The sequence below is a fragment of the Telopea speciosissima genome, chromosome 6 (genome assembly GCF_018873765.1).
Source record: "Telopea speciosissima isolate NSW1024214 ecotype Mountain lineage chromosome 6, Tspe_v1, whole genome shotgun sequence".
Classification (NCBI taxonomy): Eukaryota; Viridiplantae; Streptophyta; class Magnoliopsida; order Proteales; family Proteaceae; genus Telopea; species Telopea speciosissima.
In genome coordinates, this window is record NC_057921.1 from 51,667,466 (window position 1) to 51,687,425 (window position 19,960).

The 19,960-nt window shown below is 38.8% G+C and overlaps 1 protein-coding gene across 1 annotated transcript; it reads right to left on the bottom strand.

The window, feature by feature from the left end:
* Positions 1–69: 69 nt before the first annotated feature.
* On the bottom strand, positions 70–18,730 carry LOC122664584 (probable tRNA (guanine(26)-N(2))-dimethyltransferase 2). The gene is made up of 12 exons (XM_043860464.1): positions 18,502–18,730; positions 16,624–16,929; positions 16,410–16,497; positions 16,117–16,238; positions 15,042–15,181; positions 14,892–14,964; positions 4,169–4,257; positions 3,924–4,029; positions 2,752–2,964; positions 2,006–2,200; positions 1,421–1,498; positions 70–460 (listed from the first exon to the last, which is right to left on the bottom strand). The coding sequence occupies exons 1-12, from the start codon at positions 18,661–18,663 to the stop codon at positions 224–226; spliced, it is 1,809 nt and encodes a 602-aa protein (XP_043716399.1). The 5' UTR covers positions 18,664–18,730; the 3' UTR covers positions 70–223.
* Between the last annotated feature and the right edge of the window lie 1,230 nt (positions 18,731–19,960).

The window sequence follows — 19,960 nt, forward strand, 5'->3', positions numbered from 1 at the left end:
CAATGTACTTTATATTTTCACCAGGCAATACAAGGGAAAAAAACAAAATTATATAAACAAGGAAAAACATGCTCCATGGCAAAACTTCCTCCCCCAAGCCATTTACCTGGGAAATGCCACTTCAACCTCTCTCACATGAAAGGAATTGTTGCTGCTGGCGCAAAGAATCACATGCCCAGACAGACTCTATAGATGTATAAAAAGTTATGGGAGGTCAACCTGCTCATGAAGGAGATGAGGTAGAATTATCTGTCTTCTGGCGCTTAGCATTACATTCATCTCGTTCATGGTTAATAGAGTTATTAACTGCTTCAGGACCCAACAAAGATGCATGCTTGCTTGTGATATGACGACCTGCCCTAAGTTTTGGGCCCCAATGCCTTTCAGGATTTGGAAGGAAGCGTGCTACCTTCTTAGCTTGTGCCTTGCTAAGGGAAGCAACTGCGCGAGCAAAATTAGCCTGCACAACCAAAGAAACAGAGGAAAACACATCAATTAAAGTTTCAACACCTGATAGCAATTTGTGGCATGCTTCTGCAAAGTTAACAAGTTCAATTGATATACAATAAGTTGAATTAAGAATTTAAATCCATCATGGACCAAATCTTTGAGAAGCCTTGCGGCCCATTATTTCTTACACAGACCTTTCTTATTAGTAATATTTTGACGAACCAGGCAAATAGCATCATATGTCCTACAAATCTGAGAGGGAAGAAGTTCAAACCCAGTAAGCCCAATCATGTCAGACTATGTAGTATAAATAGTAAGACAAATTTTTTAAGAGTTAAATATTCTATTAACTGAAATTACCCCAACTGTTAGTTCCACAGGAATGACTTTACTTTGTAGGTATAACGCCAATTGTGTTTTGCTTGATACAAATCTAGATAGAATCTATCTAAACTGCAAATTCATCAAATTTGTGTACATTTTTTATGGAATTGACGACAGCAACTTCAATTTCTCCATGCAAACCCCCTCACCAAAACACAAATCTCCCCCCACCCAAAGGAAAACTGAAAACAATAAAGAAATTGTAAATTCACTAAAAATGCACATCTGAGGGGAAGAGCTGCTTTATTTCTCTTTTTTGCTTCTATTTTTGGATATTTGAAAACTGTTTGATTCAACCAAACTATTCCAGATCATACAGGCTGACAAAAATTAGACCAAGTTTGATTGTTTTCGGGGAGAGGGGGGTTGTTCGGAACTCAGATCCTCAGGTGACTGGTTTTACTAACCATGCTGGCCAGGTTTTTGTGGTACCCCATAGAAAAATCAACCCAGCATGAAGACATAGGTTCAAGTTTTGAGTGCAGTCACTATGCAAAAAAGCTTGAAGTTAGCAACGACACAATTCCACCCCTCCTATGGCCCTTCAAAAATGGGACTTGTACTGGGTTAGAATTTTTTCACATACTTGCAAAGTAGGTTCCTTGGCAAGGATCACACTTCCAGATTGATCAGGTGACTGAGCTTTCACTGGATGATTCTTGACCTACACAAACGAAATTATAAATTTGTTACCAAAAACATCAATTGATCAGAAGTGAGAAATTATTATTAGAAAACATCAAGGAAGCACTAGTTATTTGTAATGGTAGTCTCAAATACAAGGGAATAAAGTAGATATTTGAGACGGAATAGTACCTTCAACTAGAAAATAATAACATGACAATTGAAAGGGAAACTGGGGCGACAAATGGCATTTAATTGCCCTAAAAGGGGGGCACCCCCTGAGACTTCTAAATCCTAGTTTCAGCTTGAGCTTGATAGACTAAATCCTAAAGTGTTTCACCAAGTTTCAACCTCCTATACTTATTATACCACATGTTAGTGAAACATCCATGCTTGTCTTCTGTAGCCTTCACAATTCAAATGTAAACAAGTAGAATACCAGTTGATGGTGTAAAATATGCTAAAATGATCTGTTTATTATCCAAGTTGAATTTAATTCAGGACTTTTATTTTAAAAATAAAGCGAAAAAAGGGAGTTGATAACTACCCAGCAGCGCATGATATCCCAAATAACATCCATGGGAGCATCTGACTTGAGCCCTAATGGATTGACATGAGTTCCAGAAATACGATATCCACCATTAATCACCGCTGAGCGGAACATAACTGCTGAAGGTGAAGTGCATTTTAATGTTGCACAGAGGCTGTGCAAACTCACAAAAAGAGGAACATCCGGCAATTCCTGCAAATAATGTGTCAAATTCTGGGTAAGATGTGACCACAGAGAAGCACATTGAAATGACCACACAAATAGAGAGAGGAACATCTCAGAGCAAACAACTAAAATTATCAAGTTAACAATCTGAATTCCAAACATTGGATTTCATATGTAAATACTTAAAAGAAGGGGTTATGGGTTGAAAAGCAATATCTGTACAACAACTGTGAAATGGGGAAGAGAATATGAACTGTATATGGGGAAGAGAATATGAACTGTATATCACACTAAGAAGTGGCATTGTCCGAGTTGATTAGAGAGCCAACAACTGTGAAATGGGGAAGAGAATATGAACTGTATATCACACTAAGAATTACTTAATATCAGCTCTCCCATCAACTAAATATAAATACAAGCACACAACACGTGTATGTGCTTAAGAGACAGAAATGTATTTGTTCACTTATTGAACTTCCGTTACAGAAAGATATCAAATTGCAGGATCTTTTGTCATTAATATTATACTGAGATAAACACAACACTAGCCCAAAGAAAAATGGCAAAGTGGCAGGTACCTCTGATATTGTTGCAAGTACGGCAGAGATCCGATCATAAGCAGGATAACGACTCTTCATAGATTTAACATTTGCTAATATAGAAGCAACCCATTCTTGATCATGGATTGGAGCAGACCATATGGGACCACCCATATTAAACTTCTTCCTGCAATGGTTGCACTCTTGAGGGACTACAGGACCAAATCCCGGTAAATATCTGACACTTTTATTCTTTAGATGGAAAGGAGAAAACAGCAGTAAGTTCAAAGCACAGTTACAACAAAAAATAATAAGAAAATGATTTATGAACAACACAATTGCCTAAAACGACTGAGACATCTTACACTTTTCATGAAAACTTGATGCTTCTAACACAGTGAAAGCATAATAAAAAAATGTATTATTAGGACAATATCATTCTTCTCCTTTTTTTTTTTGTCTCTGCCAATTATCTGTACTCCACACATACAACAAAAATATCCTGAATCTAGCAAGATACCATACTGTTAGTCCACAGCCTCAAACCATGCAGCTCTTGTATAACCACTGAACCACCTACACACTCACCACCCACACCCCCTGAAAAAGAAAAGTATCTATGATCTGAGCCAATACAGTTCATACGTAGTACGTACCACTCAAACGCCATGCATGCAGTGTTGGAAGAAAAGATATAAACATCATTTGGTCAGTCAAACATTTTCACACAGATGCCCCACACACAAATCTCATATCTTTATGTCATAAGCAGGTAAACCAGACATTGACATATACAAATAAGGAACAATCAACAAACATCGAAAAAAATTTAGCCTTGTGGCAAAAACAGTCAGATTTGACTAACCCTCAATCTGAATGACAAAATCAGGCAAATACAAAATAATGTGCTTTGAGCAAACTATACGAATTATACAAAACTATTGTCATAATCTTCAAAAAAAAAAATCACTTCAACTACTTCACTTAATGGACTTTACCCTCCGTCATTTCTTGTTGTTACTGGTTCTGAGATATTCTGGGTTGTCCACTCAGATACTTATTTTGAATGCAAGCCCATTTTATATTTTTCTAATCCATTTAAAAGTTCACAATTACTGTACTCTTAGAGATACATCTCTATAATATGGTTGTTAGCCTCCAGTAATATTCACCAGTAGAGAAAGCAAGGATATACAGAAACAGATGCAAACCTTTTCCACTGTCCTTCCAAGGCACTGCAGATGGAAAGAGTCACAGCCAATGCACTGATAAACATACGAGAGCTTAAGAGGCGTGTTCTTCATTGCACTTGCAGAACTACAATATCACGTAAACATGCATTATTATTTAAAATGGATAGTTCACTAACCTAAGGTACAATTGGGACAAGATAACTATGTTTTATCAAATCAAATACTAGTAAATAATAATGCTTAGAAGGAATTAAGTCACTCACGTGAATATGCGAACAAAGACTCGCACATAAAAATCCATTTGTACAGAGAGGACAGGAACAATGTATCGTTTATAGCGATTTGCATGGCTCTGGTTCAAACAAAGCAGGGAGAAAAATGTTAATACCACATCATAAATGACAAGTCCCTAAAAAACCAAATCAGAGAGAGAGTGATGCAATACAAGGTCAGCATAGGAGGAGAAAGAACCAAAAGGGCCATCCCAATCAGACCCCTATTTAGGCCCAATGACTTAAAACTATAACCAGCCCACATTAACCATAAACTTATAGTCAGGCCCATACTTGGGCCCATATGTTGGTAATACTTAAGCCGATCTTCAACCCCTATTCTGCCCCATATGTAGCCGAAGGAGATATAGTGGCAGATTCTGTCGGCCCATGTTGCTGCCACACATTAAGCATATTCAATTAGTTACTATTTTGTCATAGTTTCTATTTCTTTGTGCTAATTTTAGTTGCTAAGACATTAGTAATATAGGAGTTTCTATTTTGATGTTAAGGCAACTAGATCTTATAGGAAGTTTCTATTTTTTGTAGCAATCAGTCAATCACTTTTTAGTTTTGAAACCCATACTTCTTATTTTATAAATACAAGAAGAGGACTACTACAGCCCACGATTTTAGCGAATAACCTATTGCATCTCTTCAATGGAGCAGCAGCCTTGTCATGTATCAAGTGCAACCTAGGTGGTTAAACCTTGAAATGGAAGGTGGTGAAGTGATACGATCCTAGAGTTCAAAAACCCTGTTTGGGTTCGTTGTGCGCCCAATAGAATAATAGGAAAATCAATTTAAGGGGGTATAGTGGCAAAACAGTAAATATTCCTAGGCTTACAAGGGGGAGTGGCAATTTGGTAAATAACCAGAATTCCCAAGGGTTTACTTGGTAGGTAAAAGAGAGAGGACATAAATGGGTTTAAGAATTATTGAGTGGGGTAAACTTGGAACAAACCAACATAAAGGGACAACAATTGATTGATAAAACAGGGAAGGGCAATATGGGAGGTCCCCTTTTAAAAAATTATTAAAAGATGGGGGGGGGGGGGGGGATCATCTTCAACCTCAAGACGATACAACCAGCAGCAAGAAGGGAAATATCCAAAGAGAAGAACTCCCTTGTGAGAACCTCAATTAAACTAAGGCTTTAGATTTTGAATCGCAGCAAAGGACCTCTTTGATGCAATAGTTCAGTACCATCAGTCGTAAAGAGAGGAGTTTAGGATCCTGCAACTGAAGTTTGCGGTAGAGCAAAGGTCCAGATCTTGTTGTTTTAGGGTTAAACCCCACTGCAGAAGATGATTCAGGAGGAAGGTTCATATGGTTTAGGTCGCCTATGGAAGGCCTTCCTCACCCCAAATCTCAGACTCAATGGACAGCTTGTTAGAGAGTTCGGACAAGTCTCTTGTGGTTCAGTTGGTTCAATAGTAACAGAGTAGGGGTAAAAACAGAATTCAAAAGGAAGAGAGAGGGAGGATAAGAGGGGAGGAATAATAGAAAGAATAAAGACAATGATGGAGGAGAGAAGGAGAGAGTACCTGAAGAAGAACGTTCAGAGTCTCAGAGAAAGGAGGAAGAAAGGCACACGGCCTGCAATCACACCACATCTTAACAGTAGGAAAATGGTAAACCCAATTGATTTTCATTCAGCTCTCTTCCATTGTATTTTACATCCAAATATATAAAAGAGAAAAAAAATCATAAACAAACTATACAACTGAAAATAGAGTTCTAAACTAATTTGGACTCACTCCTACAAATAAATAAACTACTACCAACTCTTATTAGACCAAAAACCCAGTTGGTCCGATTCTGTTTGGGCTTGGATTTCCAAATCCATTCGTGTTAGTCCAACCACTCTAGTGCCACTGCATCAACTCTTCTTTGAAAAGAAGTTGACTTTGTCAAGTTAGGATAAGGACCAAGGAGGCCATTTGAGTCAACTTGCTGGAGGAGGAACAATACCGCTACCTTCTTGATCTTCATTTCAAGGAGGGGAAGAAGGTTTTTTTTTTTTTTGTTGCCATGCTTGAAAAAGTAGGTAATTGCATACCCACAATGTTGAGCCTTTTCTTCAAACAGTCATGGGCCCACAGTCGTCCAAGAAGAATATGACACACCTTGGGAGGGAGGACGTCACATTGTATTGTATCCACGAACCCACTAATAGAGTATGTGAGCAAATACCTATCAGTAATCTTGAGATTGATGTTGTTCACCCATGCTACCATGTATGAAGTGGGGTGGGGCTCTGTCTTCAATCCCAACAACGAACAATGTTTTCAGCGACAACATTAGTGCAACTGCCTCCATCAATCGCTATGCTACATAATTGGAAATTGCACTTTACGCAGGTTTGAAAGATACTGTTGCAGACTTGCAGTGCCAATCTTCATCCTCAAAGAAGTTGTCAGTGGTCAAAACAGGACGAAGAACATAGCAAGGTTGTTACTCCCCATCATTGTCATTGTTGTTGACTTCACCAGGCTCACGCTCTTCCCCCAAACAAACTGTCTTGAGTTTCGGATGCTCTTTTGGGGCAAGAGGTATAAAAGAATCCTTATCAATATAGGATACCGAGCAGTTGAAAACTGAGTAGAGACATGCTCGTACCCTTTGCACGTGAAACACTGAACAACAGCCTTTGGCATCACACGAGGTCTGTTGGAACCATGCCAATGTGGAGAATATGGCCGGTTAGGTCGTGAAGATGGCATAGATGAACCACTAGCTTGTGGCTTGCCGAACGACTTCTCCGGTTGATAAGGTTGCTTGCTCGTGCTATCACTCTAGGAGAAAGTGCTCATAAAAATCATCTAAATGTAGGGCCTCTTCAAACGTTCTTTTACCTGATATGCCACCTGTACAACGTCCTCCATAGTAGGCAGTCGACTGGAGGCTAGTGCAACACTGATTTTGCAAACCATTGCAAAACTGTGGCACCAATACCTCCTCATCCCACTCAAAATCAGATCAATTGGCTAAGTAATAAAAACTGGCCGCCAAATATTCCTCAATTGTCATGCTAACCTGTCTCAGCTGTGTGAACTTAAGGTGCATAGGCTACTTCTTGTCAGTAGGCAAGAATCTCTGGTTCATAGCTTCAATCATTTAGCCCAAGTAGTGACTAACCCGATGCCTCGAGTCCGATTTTGTCGTTGGTTTTTTATCCACCAGACTCAAGCCATGCCCTTCAATGTGGCCTCTGGAAATCGAATCTTTCTAGTCTCAACCAACACATACCATCTGAAAATCTACAATTTGTGAACCTAATCCCAATATTTCTCAGGATTATTGTCCCGTAGAAATCAAGGAGATCTAATTTGGCTCCTCTTTCAGCTCCATAGGAAGCATCGTCAAAAGGTCAGCCAATTCCATATGGTGGAGGTGGAAGTGGTGTAAACTGCGGTAGTGGTGTATAATGTGACGATGATGGTGGTGGTGTAACATGAGATGGTGATGCAGATCCAAGCATCCGCAAGAAGAAGAAGCAGCCCAAAGATTAGGGCCTAGTATTTGGAGCCATAGTTTATTTCCATACTTAGTTTATTTCAGCCTTAGTTATTTCCCATACTTAGTTTTTTTCAGTTTAATTGTAAACTTAAATTGAACAGGTTCAGACCATGGTTCAATTTAAGTGATTAATTCCTATTGGTTGTTAGGCGCTTATTTCCCATTGGTAGTTTAGGAATAGTGTCCCACCCCCTCCACGATTTAAGAAGGGGGTGATTCATATTTGTAATAGGATTTAGGCCTTAGGCTATATTATAAATTAATAAAATCGTGGGAGGCTCCCCCACAATTCAGATTTCAGAAATGAAACTTTGTTTTTGCTTGCTGCCTTTGCTGCTGCTGCCTTGCTCCTTTGAGAGTGTGGCCTTGTGAGTAATATCAAGGTGAAGGGATTGGTGGACATCGACTCCTTGCGTCTTGTAGACCGGGAGGATCTTCTTCTCATCTCCTTGCTTCTTGTTGATCGGGAGACCCTATCTTCTTCAAGTTGATGCCATTGAAGATATTCACTTATAAGTAAGTAATTTACTGTTTCAGCATTCACATTCTTCTTCTAATCCTCTAACCTAAACCCCACCCATCCCAATCGATCCACTAAAACCCTAGGACCTTCACAAACCTGTCCAGCCTTATTCCCTCATCTGAATCCAAGCAAAATTGGATCACAGCCCCCTCTCATCACCCCCTACACTCGACCTAGCTTACAGCCTCATCCCATCATTAAAATCCTAATCCTCCTCACCTCCAGTAAAACCCCTAAACCCTAAAACCTACCTAGACCAATCCAACCATCAGAATTCTCTCAAATTACAGCCGAACAACCACCTTACTACTGCCCCTAGCATTCAACCCAAAGCCCATCCTTGAAATCCCATCCTAAACCCTAAAACTCATCCCTCTTATTTTCCCCGAAACCCTAATTTTCTAATTTTTAAATTTTCATTCAAACATCATTAAACCTTCACTGTTAGCTTCCTATAAACCTGCCTAGCTTTACTAAATAAGATCCAACTCCATTACCCTAAGCCTAACCCTAGTTTTGACCTAATTCCTCAAATCTGCCCCAATCGGCCAGCTGTTTAGGAAGGTCCTGGTTACTTGACTCCTAGTAGACCCTTTGTCTATCTAGGATTACATTAGATGGGCCCTAAGGGCCGAAGTTGGAAGAATTCCAAGATTGAATGGGACTCTTTCCTTTATCTGAAGCCGCCAGTCAATCAATGAAGCTTGTATGGATGCCATCATAGTCTAGAGGGAACTGACAGCTGTGTTGAGAGTATCAACACAATCTGCAAGGTTGGAAATTTTTGTCCTGGTTTCATTTTTATAGGAGTTAAGCTGTTGGAGAACCTCACCATTGGCCACCATGGTTATGAAATAAAGGAGGGTGTTTGGCCCTGATACCAATAGATGCGATCTGAGGCTTCGGAAACCCTATTTGGGTTAGCTGTAGGCCCAATAGAATGATAGAAAACTCAATTGAAGAGTATAGTAGCAAAACAATAAATATTCCTAGGCTTATGAGGGGGAGTGATAATCTTGTAAATAATTAGAATTTCCACGGGTTTAATTGATAGGTAAACATGGAACAAACCAAAATAAAAAGACAACAATTGATTAATAAAATAGGGAAGAGCAATATGGTAAGTCCACTTTTAAAATAATATCAAAAGATTGGGGGGGGGGGGGAGAGATCGTCTTCAAGCTCAAGATGATACAACCAGTAGCAAGAAGGGAAATCTCCAAAGAGAAGAACTCCCTTGCAAGAACCTCAATCAAACTAGGGCTTTAAATTTCGAATCGCAGCAAAGGCCCTCTTTAATTCAGTACCAGCAGGCCTACCAGTTTGTAAAGAGAGGAGTTTAGAAACCTGCAACTGAATCTTGCGGTAGAGCAAAGATCCAGATCTGGTTTTAGGGTTAAATCCACTGATGAAGATGACTAGGAGGAAGGTTCCTATGGTTTAGGTCAACCTATGGAAGGCCTTCCTTCGCCCCAAATCTCAGACTCAATGGACAGATTGTTAGAGAGTTCAATCAAGTCTCTTACGGTTCAGTTGGTTCGATAGTAACAGGGTAAGGGTAAGAACAGAATACAAAAGGAAGAGAGGAGGATAGGATGTGAGGAATACTCAAAAGAACAAAGAAAAGGATGGAGGACAGGAGAGAGTAACTGAAGAATAACGTTCAGAGTCGCAGAGAAAGGAGAAGAAAGGCCCATGGCCTGCACTCACACAGCATGCCTTAACAGTAGGTAAACCCAATTGATTTTCATTCAACTCTCTTCCTTCATGGTTTACATCCAAATATATAAAAGAGAGAAAAATTCCTAAACAAACTCTAATAAGACTGAAAATAGAGTTCCAAACTAATTTGGACTCACTCCTACGTAATCTACTCAAAGTAGAACATAACATAATAAAAGAATAAAGATTAAAAATTAAACCCAAATAAATAATACTACCAGCCCTTATTAGACCAAAAACCCGGGTTGGGTCAGTTCTGTCTGGGCTTGGGTTTCCAAACCCGGTCATGATGGTCCAACCACAATAGTGCCACTGCATCATGAACATTATTGATGTAGATAAGTTATACTCCAAACAGTGTAGCCACAGGAAGAAGAAGAAGAAGAACCAAGCCCCTAATGGGCCACGGTTCTTCAATTGGATCTTCTTTTGGGTCAGGCCAGACCAGCCTTGGTCTGGGTGTTACTGGTTCACTAAAAACCAGAATCATGGGGTCCACCATATTGTAGTACCACTACTTAGTCAGTTGGTTTGTATTTTGTTTAGTTTTTATTTATTAAGTTACTTGTTGTTCAAGGATTGTTGGTTGCGGGCATAGTTATCAAGGCGTCCAGGCTCCTTGGTCGCCTAGGCTTGCGCCTTGCCGGCTTTGGTGGTGTCGCCTTGATTTTGGACCCTCTAAAACGCCATGGTCACCTTGCCGCCTTGATAACTATGGTTGCGGGTTCAAAACTTGGAAACAGCCTCTCCTGTGAAGCAGGGGGTAAGGCTGCATACATTTGCCCCTCCCAGACCCTGCAGTACCGGGTGCTTCGTGCACTGAGACGCTTTTTTTCTTACTTCTTGTTCAAGGGGAAGGAACTGTTACTGCATCTCTGACCTACAGCACCTTTTCTGTGGAGTTATATTGCAGCAGACATTCAGACTTAAACAACTCCTATTCTGGCAGACAGAATCAACCCTTATTTTGAGGGTGTAGTCCTAACTTTGGGACCTCCCTTTGATCTCATTTGCAGCCACATCCAGTGGTTGGATCTCCTTCAAATTTGTAAGCGGTTATGCTGCCCTAGTTTCTTATTTAAGAACTTTAGTGTTATCTCCACATTTAACCATCAATTACCCAAAGGGCATTGAAGTGTTACTCCATTGTAACTACCCTCCCTTTGACCAAGGTTTGTGTGTCATAAGCTGGTTAGTTTGTTAGTTTTTAGTAAGTGACTAATTTGTGAGGCTACTTACTAATTTCAATAACTCGCCTATATGTCTTAATCTGACCATTGGATCGCATACATATTTTGAGGGGTTGTTCACCTATACTAGGGTGTTGTTCGACCTTAGTCTCATGACCATCAGATTTCTGGTTTGGTAGTTAAAGATAGTTGCATAATCTGGTCCTATTCAATTTCCCTATGGTTCTACCTTGTGGATGGTTTTAATGGTTACTTCTTGTTGAACCTTTGAGCCCATTACTTGCCTGGGCTTTGGTGGTGAAGCCAAGCCACTCGCTGTTCTGCAGGTCCTCTTCTTCAGTTCTTAGTTAACTATGGCTGTTCTAACCTATTCCGGTTGGAGAATTTGAGTCCTTATTCCTACCAATCCAGCCATTGGATGGGTTTCCCCTTTTGATATTGTCTTCTCCTTCAACCTGATGCAGATACATCACCAAAAGGGCTTATTTTAATGGAAATAAGCCTTGGGTTGGGTTATATATGTGTTGTGCCTTTAGTCCCATGGGTTTTCAATGCAATAGGCCACTTTAATGGGCCTAAGTATGGGTAATAAGTTTGCATATGGGATTAGCAGTTTATTTCTTTACTTCATTTATTTTTAAGTTGGTTTGGGTTAGTTTAGTTGAACCGGTTCTATATGGTTCATTTTAAGTTGCAAGTAATTGTTAGTAAGTGTTTTAGAGGGGCTGGATTAGGATTCTATAAGTCCAGCAATATTTTAAGAATGTTTCCTTTAGTATTTCACTTTCCTAGTCAATTTAGGTTTCTTACTTAGTTAAGGATTGGATTAGGCAATTAGGCCTTTCCTTTTTAGTGTGGAAGTCTGTTTTTGAGTCTTCCATATAAGTTTATAAGGGGGCCTAGCACTGTACACTAATTTTGATTAATGAAAAGCTTTTTGCTGCTCTTCTTCTCCATTGAAGAATCCCTAGTGTTTGATCAAGGTAGGTTGGTGTTTGATCCAATCCAACCACCTTGCGGTGTGAAGCCCGGGTGTTATTTTCTGTTGTTCTTATTATTCCATATTCTTCTTCAGCCATTAAGAAGTAAGTTTATTCTCAGATTTCAGTAACTAGAATCTTCGATTCTAGACTTTCATATACAAGGCTTTGTTTGAGATTAGGCAAACCAGCCATCTGATTTGACTGAAACTTTTAACCGAATCTTAAGAACCCCTAACTTGAGAACTAGATTCAATTTTCACTCAATTCTGACCAGCCGATTGGCTGCTGGAGTGAAATCTCTGTTTTGCCAATTGCTTTATCAAATCCTTTTTTCAGATCTGGTTATATTTCTGATTTGCTGAACCTATTAAGCTACTGTTTATAGGTTATTTTCATGTCTAAAAACTTGCAATCTTTCTCCAACTCTGAACCCTAATTCCAGTGGTTAATTTACTGTTTTACCCCTATTCTTAATGCCACTAGGAATCACTGATAGATGCTGATCTGATCATCGGATTGATCTCAGATTTTCAGCATACATTCCCCTCTCTAATTGGTAAACTCAATTTCAGTTTAAGCCCTATTTTACCATATGATTTTGTGTTATTGATAATCTCCCCAAATCTGGATTTATTCCTCTGTGAAAAGATCTTGTTTGGCTACTGGTTTGAGCAACCGAATCCAGTACTACATTACAACCTTACTACCTTCGACCAGATTTTGGGAGACATTTGATCAACCGATTGTGAGTTATTGCTTCTCCTATGAGGTACTAATTTCTGGTTTCCCCAAGTTTCTATGTTCTGACCATACTTGTTCCTCCAAATCTAATCCAAAACTAACCATCAGTTTGCCTTGAAACTATAGATATCTAATACATCTATTGGGACCTTCCTTCGACCCTAGTTTCAGCCCCATTGGTTTAGTGGATTGTGAGATCACTCACCCTTTTCTGCCTAAAGTTTCTCAGTTATGGTTCATTGCATTTTTGGTTTGCTAACTAGTTTCTCAGTTATGGTTCACTGCAATTCTGAATTTCTAGTCTTGTTTATTCAGTCTAGTTAATTTCATCAGAGAGAGAGAGAGATGGTTTAGGAAATGAAAAATATAATTGAAGGTAGGGAAACGCATTATTGGGCATATTGTTATTCCGATGTAAACTAAATAACTGGGCATACTGTTAGTCTGATGTATTATCCATTATCTTTCATAAATTATGAAAGGGGAAATGGGAGGAATGCAAACTCGACCTCGAACCAGGGAAGAACCAATGGGAGATCAATTGCAGCAAGATCAATAAAATAGGGAGAACAAAATTGAATAACTGAATTTTTTTTTTTTATTTCTCTTTTCTGATTACATATGAAAGACGAACATAAAAAGTACGGAAGAAGAAGGGATTATGGAAGGGGGATAGGGGACTCTCTCAGTCCAGGCTCTCTCACCCAAATCTGGCTTGACCGTTGGAGGCCTCTAAGGGCATTACATTATATAGACTCAAGGGTTGAGCCCAAAATAGAAAGTGTTTGCTACCAAGTAGCTAACAACCAAAATAGAAACTTCCTATAAATCTAACTTCCATACATCAAAATAGAAACTCCTAAAACAAAAATAGTAACAAACTGAAATTAGAAGCTACCTAATGAAATAAATATACTTTCTAAAACTGAAAATAGAAAGTAAACTATGGAAGCATTAAGATAAAATTTTTCTCCACTTGATGGGCCCACAAGATCTTCTAAAAATCATCCCCACACAAGGCAAATATGGGCTGTGACACTGTTCACGTGAACAGTACCATGAACAGCGTTTTGGTCTTGTTTTCTTCATATTTCGATCTACATCAACTCTCCCCTTCTTGAAAAAAAAACTCGTCCACGAGTTTGGTAAAGAAATCGAACCCGACTTGCACGCAGCAACTGTCAACCTTGTCTGCCGTCCTTCGATGAATCTGATACCAAATAATGCAAACGTTTCCTCGAACCAAGGAAACCAGCGGGAGATCAATTGCAGCAGGATCAATACCCAAAAAAAAAAACAAACTTGAATAACTGAAACTCTTTTTTATTATGAATTTTTTGTTTACATGTGAAGGAGAACACAAAAAGGATAAGAAGAAGAAGAAAGGGATATAGAAGGGGGGCTAGGATCAGTTCTCTAAGCCCATCATCCTCTCACCCAGGACCTCTCACCCACAGTCTCTCACCGTTGCCGCGTCTCACAGCTTCAATCATAATTCTTTTTTGTTCAATCTCTGTCCTCTTCTGCTCAGCCACATACATGTATTTATAATAAAGCATGGTTACAAAATAGTAACTCCCTTTTGGCTATTGGGAGGATTACAAAATAGATACCAAACAAAAATAGAAACTAAATCTAACTAAAAGGAAACAAAGGACTGAAATAGAGACTTACGAGAATAGAAACTTCTAAATAAAAACCAAGCCACTTTCTAAATCTGAAATTAGAAACTAATCAAATTAGAAGATTGAAAAGAATCTCAGAAATCCCCCTCTAAACCAGCAGTCAAGGTGGGCCACAGTACTGTTCACGTGAACAGTGTTTTGGTTTTGTTTTTTTTCATATTTCGATCTACATCACGGAGATTAAGAATTTTTAAATCTCATACACATTTTTGTTGATACTAAAAAAAAAAACAGCTGGAAAACCAAAATCGCTTCTGTATTTCCCTCTTTTCCATTTGGAAACAAACTATCAAGTATGGTTGCAATAACGAATATAAAAAATACTAGTTTCCATGGGGAAGGAAGTACCTCAATGCATGCAAGAAGGATCCTCAATGCCATTTCATGGCAATATTTTCCTTTGAGTGGATAAGAGCCATATCTAATTGCACACCAAACATGGAAATTAGAGCTTCTAATCTGTATATCTTGATCGATTTGAAAGGGAGAGGCTCTTACTTGGAGTAGCAGACCTCCCCATTGCCCCCGCAGAGTACTGCCATATCAGTAGCTGTGCACATCAACATGCCTCCATCAACAACAGATTGAACCGCAGAGTCCAAGAACACAGAAGGTGAACCATAAGGATCAAGATCAACCTGAAATACCAATGAGTAGGTTTGTCCATAAAATTGAAAAAAATGGAAGCATATGAAAAGCGCACATGTCAATGGAATCGAAATACATGGAAGCATATGAAAGGCATTAACTGCTAGTAAGGTGCATGTGTCCATGGAATCGAAATACATGGAAGCGTATGAAAGGTACTAACTGCTAGTAAATTGAGAAGTAGATGTCAATATTACAAGTTAAAAATAAAAAACAATTGACGGCAAAGAAAGATGCCCCTTAAAAAATTTTGGCAAGATATGAAGGAAGGATATCTTATCACCTAATAGTTTTCTCCATATGGGCAGTGTCATTAGACAAGATATTGACTATTGATCACTTGATCATCAAGGGATGGCAATATGGGAGTGAGTGCTGAGTGATGCAAATTCATGTGAAGGACTGTCAGATGGAAGGTAAAGCTAAACTGGTGCAAGAAACTAACTATAATTCTAATATCACAGCTATAGAAAGAAGCAATGCACATATATCCAAACACGAGAGATATTCAGCATAAGCAGTGAGCCAAAAAAGTGAAGTAGCAAATATTAAGTCGGTTAGTTGATACTCAGGAATTTAGGATGCAGGTGTTTGCAATGCACATATATCCAAACACGAGAGATGTTCAGCATAAGCAGCAAATATTAAGTCAGTTAGCTGATACTCAGGAATTTAGGATGCAAGTGTTTTCTCAATATGGAGGAATTGAGATTCTTTGTAATGATGGACTGGGGCTTTATTGTTCTAGGAATGTACATGATTGGAAGGTTTGGGTTTTAATGTGTTTATGCTGTATAAAAGCAAGAGGAAAGAGGTATCTTCAGTCATAATGAAATTGGCACCAAAATAATTGTCTAAGAAGTATTAAGGAAGTAAACTTCGAATAAATGAAAATTTTACACACAATAGCATTTACATTACATACCATATCAAATTCTTTCAGGTGCGTGAGCATAAAAACACGAGCATCAGCAAGATGAGACTCCACCTTTGACAAGGCGACTGAACCATTGTATTTTATGTTTCTTTTGCAAGCTTCAACAGATGCTGCAAGTTACAGGAATTAAAGTTTACTCTTCTGATCCACTGCTTCATTTTCTTGATAAAGAATGAGAACCCATTCTCATTTGCTAAGCAGTTTGTCACCCAAGGGTCACAAATATAGGTTTGAATAATCTTGACTTGCAAATTGTAATTCATTGAGATGTTTGACTCTACCTTTATCATTGTCTAGGGCCACAACTTTACCAATTCCTTCCACTTCACATGCATATCGCAGAGCTCTTAACCCAGAGGCAGCCAATGCCTAACATTTTACAGATAAAGAACCCAGATAAATTAATCCCAAAAAATATAATAAATAAAATAAATTAGGTAAGCCAATTTTAGGTAAGCAGTACAACAATTAAGAGAGAGAGGCAGAAAAGAAAACCTCCAGCACTCTTAGTGGCTTTGGTTCCTCTGGGGCTTTACCCTCTGTGGTCTTAAAAGGTTCTGGTGAGATGTCACATGATTCATTTTGAGATGGATCCATATGAACTTCACATTCTCCATTTGGTTTTCCAGAATCATGCATGGTCTGTGCTTCTTCTTTTTCTTCTTCTACAGGTCCAGAATGAGCATCTTCTGATGCTTTACGTGCTGCTTTATTCCTTTTCGCCAACATTTCTGCATGCTCTTCCTTGCGTTTGGATATAAATGTCCTCAGGACAGCAATGGATAGGTCTCTGTTGTTAACCTGGGTGTTATGATATGGTCATAAAATCAACCCCCAATACAACTAATGCTAACTGACAAATGACAAGGTATTGCTTCAGCTGATGAATATAATTAAGTTGCAGGCAACCTTACTATGTGAAAGCAGTAAAAGTTAAACATCAGCCATCAAAAAAATAAATAAACAAATAAAAGTTAAACATCTATGAACAAATTACAAATGAAACAAAGAGGTTTTTTAATGGGGAAGGGATATAATTTAAAAGCTCTACAAATATCAAGTCTTAAAATGAAGAAAGAAGAGACCTCCAAAGGGTTTATTACAGAAAGCACCTGTAATTGGTCCTTGATTTATTTCCTTCCCCAGTCTCCTCTTTGTACCATTGTCTGAGGAAGGACAGAGCTGGTCCACCTACACTGCCATTCTTATTCATAAATGAATAGGTGAGGATTTTGTAGATTTTGTAGATGTTTCAGGTACATTGGCAGGTTTAAAAAAGCATGGGGACGCTGGTCAGAATAATTTTATCATACAAGTGGTTTGTAAAACTTTGTTTTTGTAGTCATGTTCTGCATGTTGAAATCAGAGTTCGACTTTCCATGTGTATCAAATTTAATACTTGTGAGGTTGAGAAACCACCTGACCAGGCTGTGATGCTTACAGTCCATACCTGGAGGCTTACACCTCACATGCTTTAGGCAACAGGAAATCCTTAAGTAATGGCTTGGCATTGGAAAAATACTGGACCCAAAATTGAAATCAGAAGATCCCTTGGTACAAAAAAGGATCTGTAGTCCTGCTATCGATAGCACATACATTCTTCCTCCCCCCCCCCCCCCTCTCCTATGACATCATATGATGTACATAGTTTTCCAAGAAGGTTCTACATTGACATGAGCAGGTGCATTCAAAAATTATATGCTCAGTACCATTTCTCATGACCAAACACTTCGGTAGCACTACGGGAACAAAAACCCTGTGCCAACGAAAATATAGATTTCATGGTTGTAGTCACATTTGTTCGTTTTTCCTTTTCTGCATACCTTAGACGTTGTGAATTAATTTTGACACAGAAACCTCATAACCGGCACAAAAAACACAAGTAAATTTAACATTTCAGAGCCAAAATAAGATGTCTCACACTATAGATTCTAGTAGAGTTTAACAGTTCAAAAGGTAATCCGTTCAAAAAGGAAAAACCGTCCACCTTGCATAGAATGTAAACTGCAAAACCCATAGATTGATCATATTGCTGCAACAAAGCAATCTTAGGAATGAATCTAAAGAAAATTTTAGGTCTCTCTCCCCTTGGAAGATTCTTCAGTTCCAACAGAAGAAAAACTACAGACTAACTTGTACTTACAACAGTATATAATGACATTTCGCTCTGTTCCAGACCAGAAAACTTTCTTAGAAGGTTTCTGCTTAGGCATTAATAAAAAAAGCAAAACTTCGAATTGATCTTTCATTCAAAACCAGAAAACAAAAATTAAAAAATTTGTCATCACAGACTCGATAAAAAATCCCATCTTGAAACATTGTATTATACAAATTAATAAGAAACAAAAAAACGGAAGAAAAAGAATGCAATACCTGGGCTTTGTTAAAGAAGACTTCGTTTCTGGCGTGCATAAGAATCTCTGCTTCTCCTTCTTTGATGATGGTGTAATCATTGGGATCTGTCGATGTAGTCCCGTTTCCGGTGCTCGACTTGTGCAGGAGCTTCTCATGGTTTTCTGCTCCTCCATCATCCATGGCGGCGAACAACTGATAGGAATTTTCTTGCTTCTGTGTTTTGCTAGTGCTTGTGTTGACAGTTGAGCAACGACGAACAAGAGAGGCAGAGACTTCCTTTCCCTCTCCGCGGCGTCCGCTCTTTATGTGCAAGGGCAACTAAGCGCATACACAAATACACTAATGCCCACGTTTACTAATGCGGTTAGTTATGCTTCATAGTTCAAAACCCCATATGTCCTTGATTCCTTTTCCTACGAATGGAGGATTCTCACTTAAACCGTCCCTAATTCCTAAACTCAACATCCGGGTTTAAATTTATATAATGGCGGTTTTGTCCCAAAAACTCTCTGTGGGGGGAGTAGCCGGGGTGGGGTGAGATGCGCGAAATACCCATCCCACCCTGCCATCTATGAAAGACTGAAATGATGTCCCCATGATGCTTCCATTTGTACTTTCATTGGCCTATGAATGCACAGGGCCTCCCCTTTGTATAATTTAAGAGATATACACTAGTTTGATATAATGGAATCTTACATGTTAGTATTTTATTGATCATCAAATATCTCTTTGCATCTCACACGTTCAATCCGTTTATTAGTGTAACTACATTTTCTCCGATGTTACACACTCTTTCCAACAAGCGCAGCTACATCTCCCTTCTCTATGTCTCCTGCTCTCATCCTCCCCATGTCTCCTCTTCCTCGTAAGTCTCCCCCTTCTCTTGCCCTCTCTCTTTATCCCGCCTCAACCCCTCCCCCTCTCTCTGTATCTGCATATTCTTTTTTTTTTTATTTTTTTATTTGAAGATAACTCAATAAATCAATTATCTTTAGGTAAGCTTAAATCCCACCTCATTTTCTATAAATGATGATCGAACATTTGTGGTACTTCTAAAGATATATTGTTATGAGATGTCTTCAATTGTTGTTGTTTGAATTAAATGTACAATAGGCCAAGTAGAGAGGGCTGAGGTTAAAATGAATGTGGCTCTTACATGCATGTCCTAAATTAACCACTATCGGTTCAAAAAAACCCCAAAAAAAAAAAAGAAAAAGGAAGGGAGGGGGAGAGTGGGAGGCCAAGACAGGGGGTGTTGCGGGAGGGGGAGGGATTAGGGCAAGAGAGAGAGAGAGAGAGAGAGAGGAAGGAGATTCTCGCATGTAAGATTTCATTGCACCCCACTAGTGTGTACATCATTTTCTGCAATGTAAATGAGAAAAGTTCACCTTTCACCATTTTTTTTACCACGTTAGATAGTTATTGGTTTTTATCAATTGATAGTTGGATAAATTACATATCTAGGGTTGTATAAAAT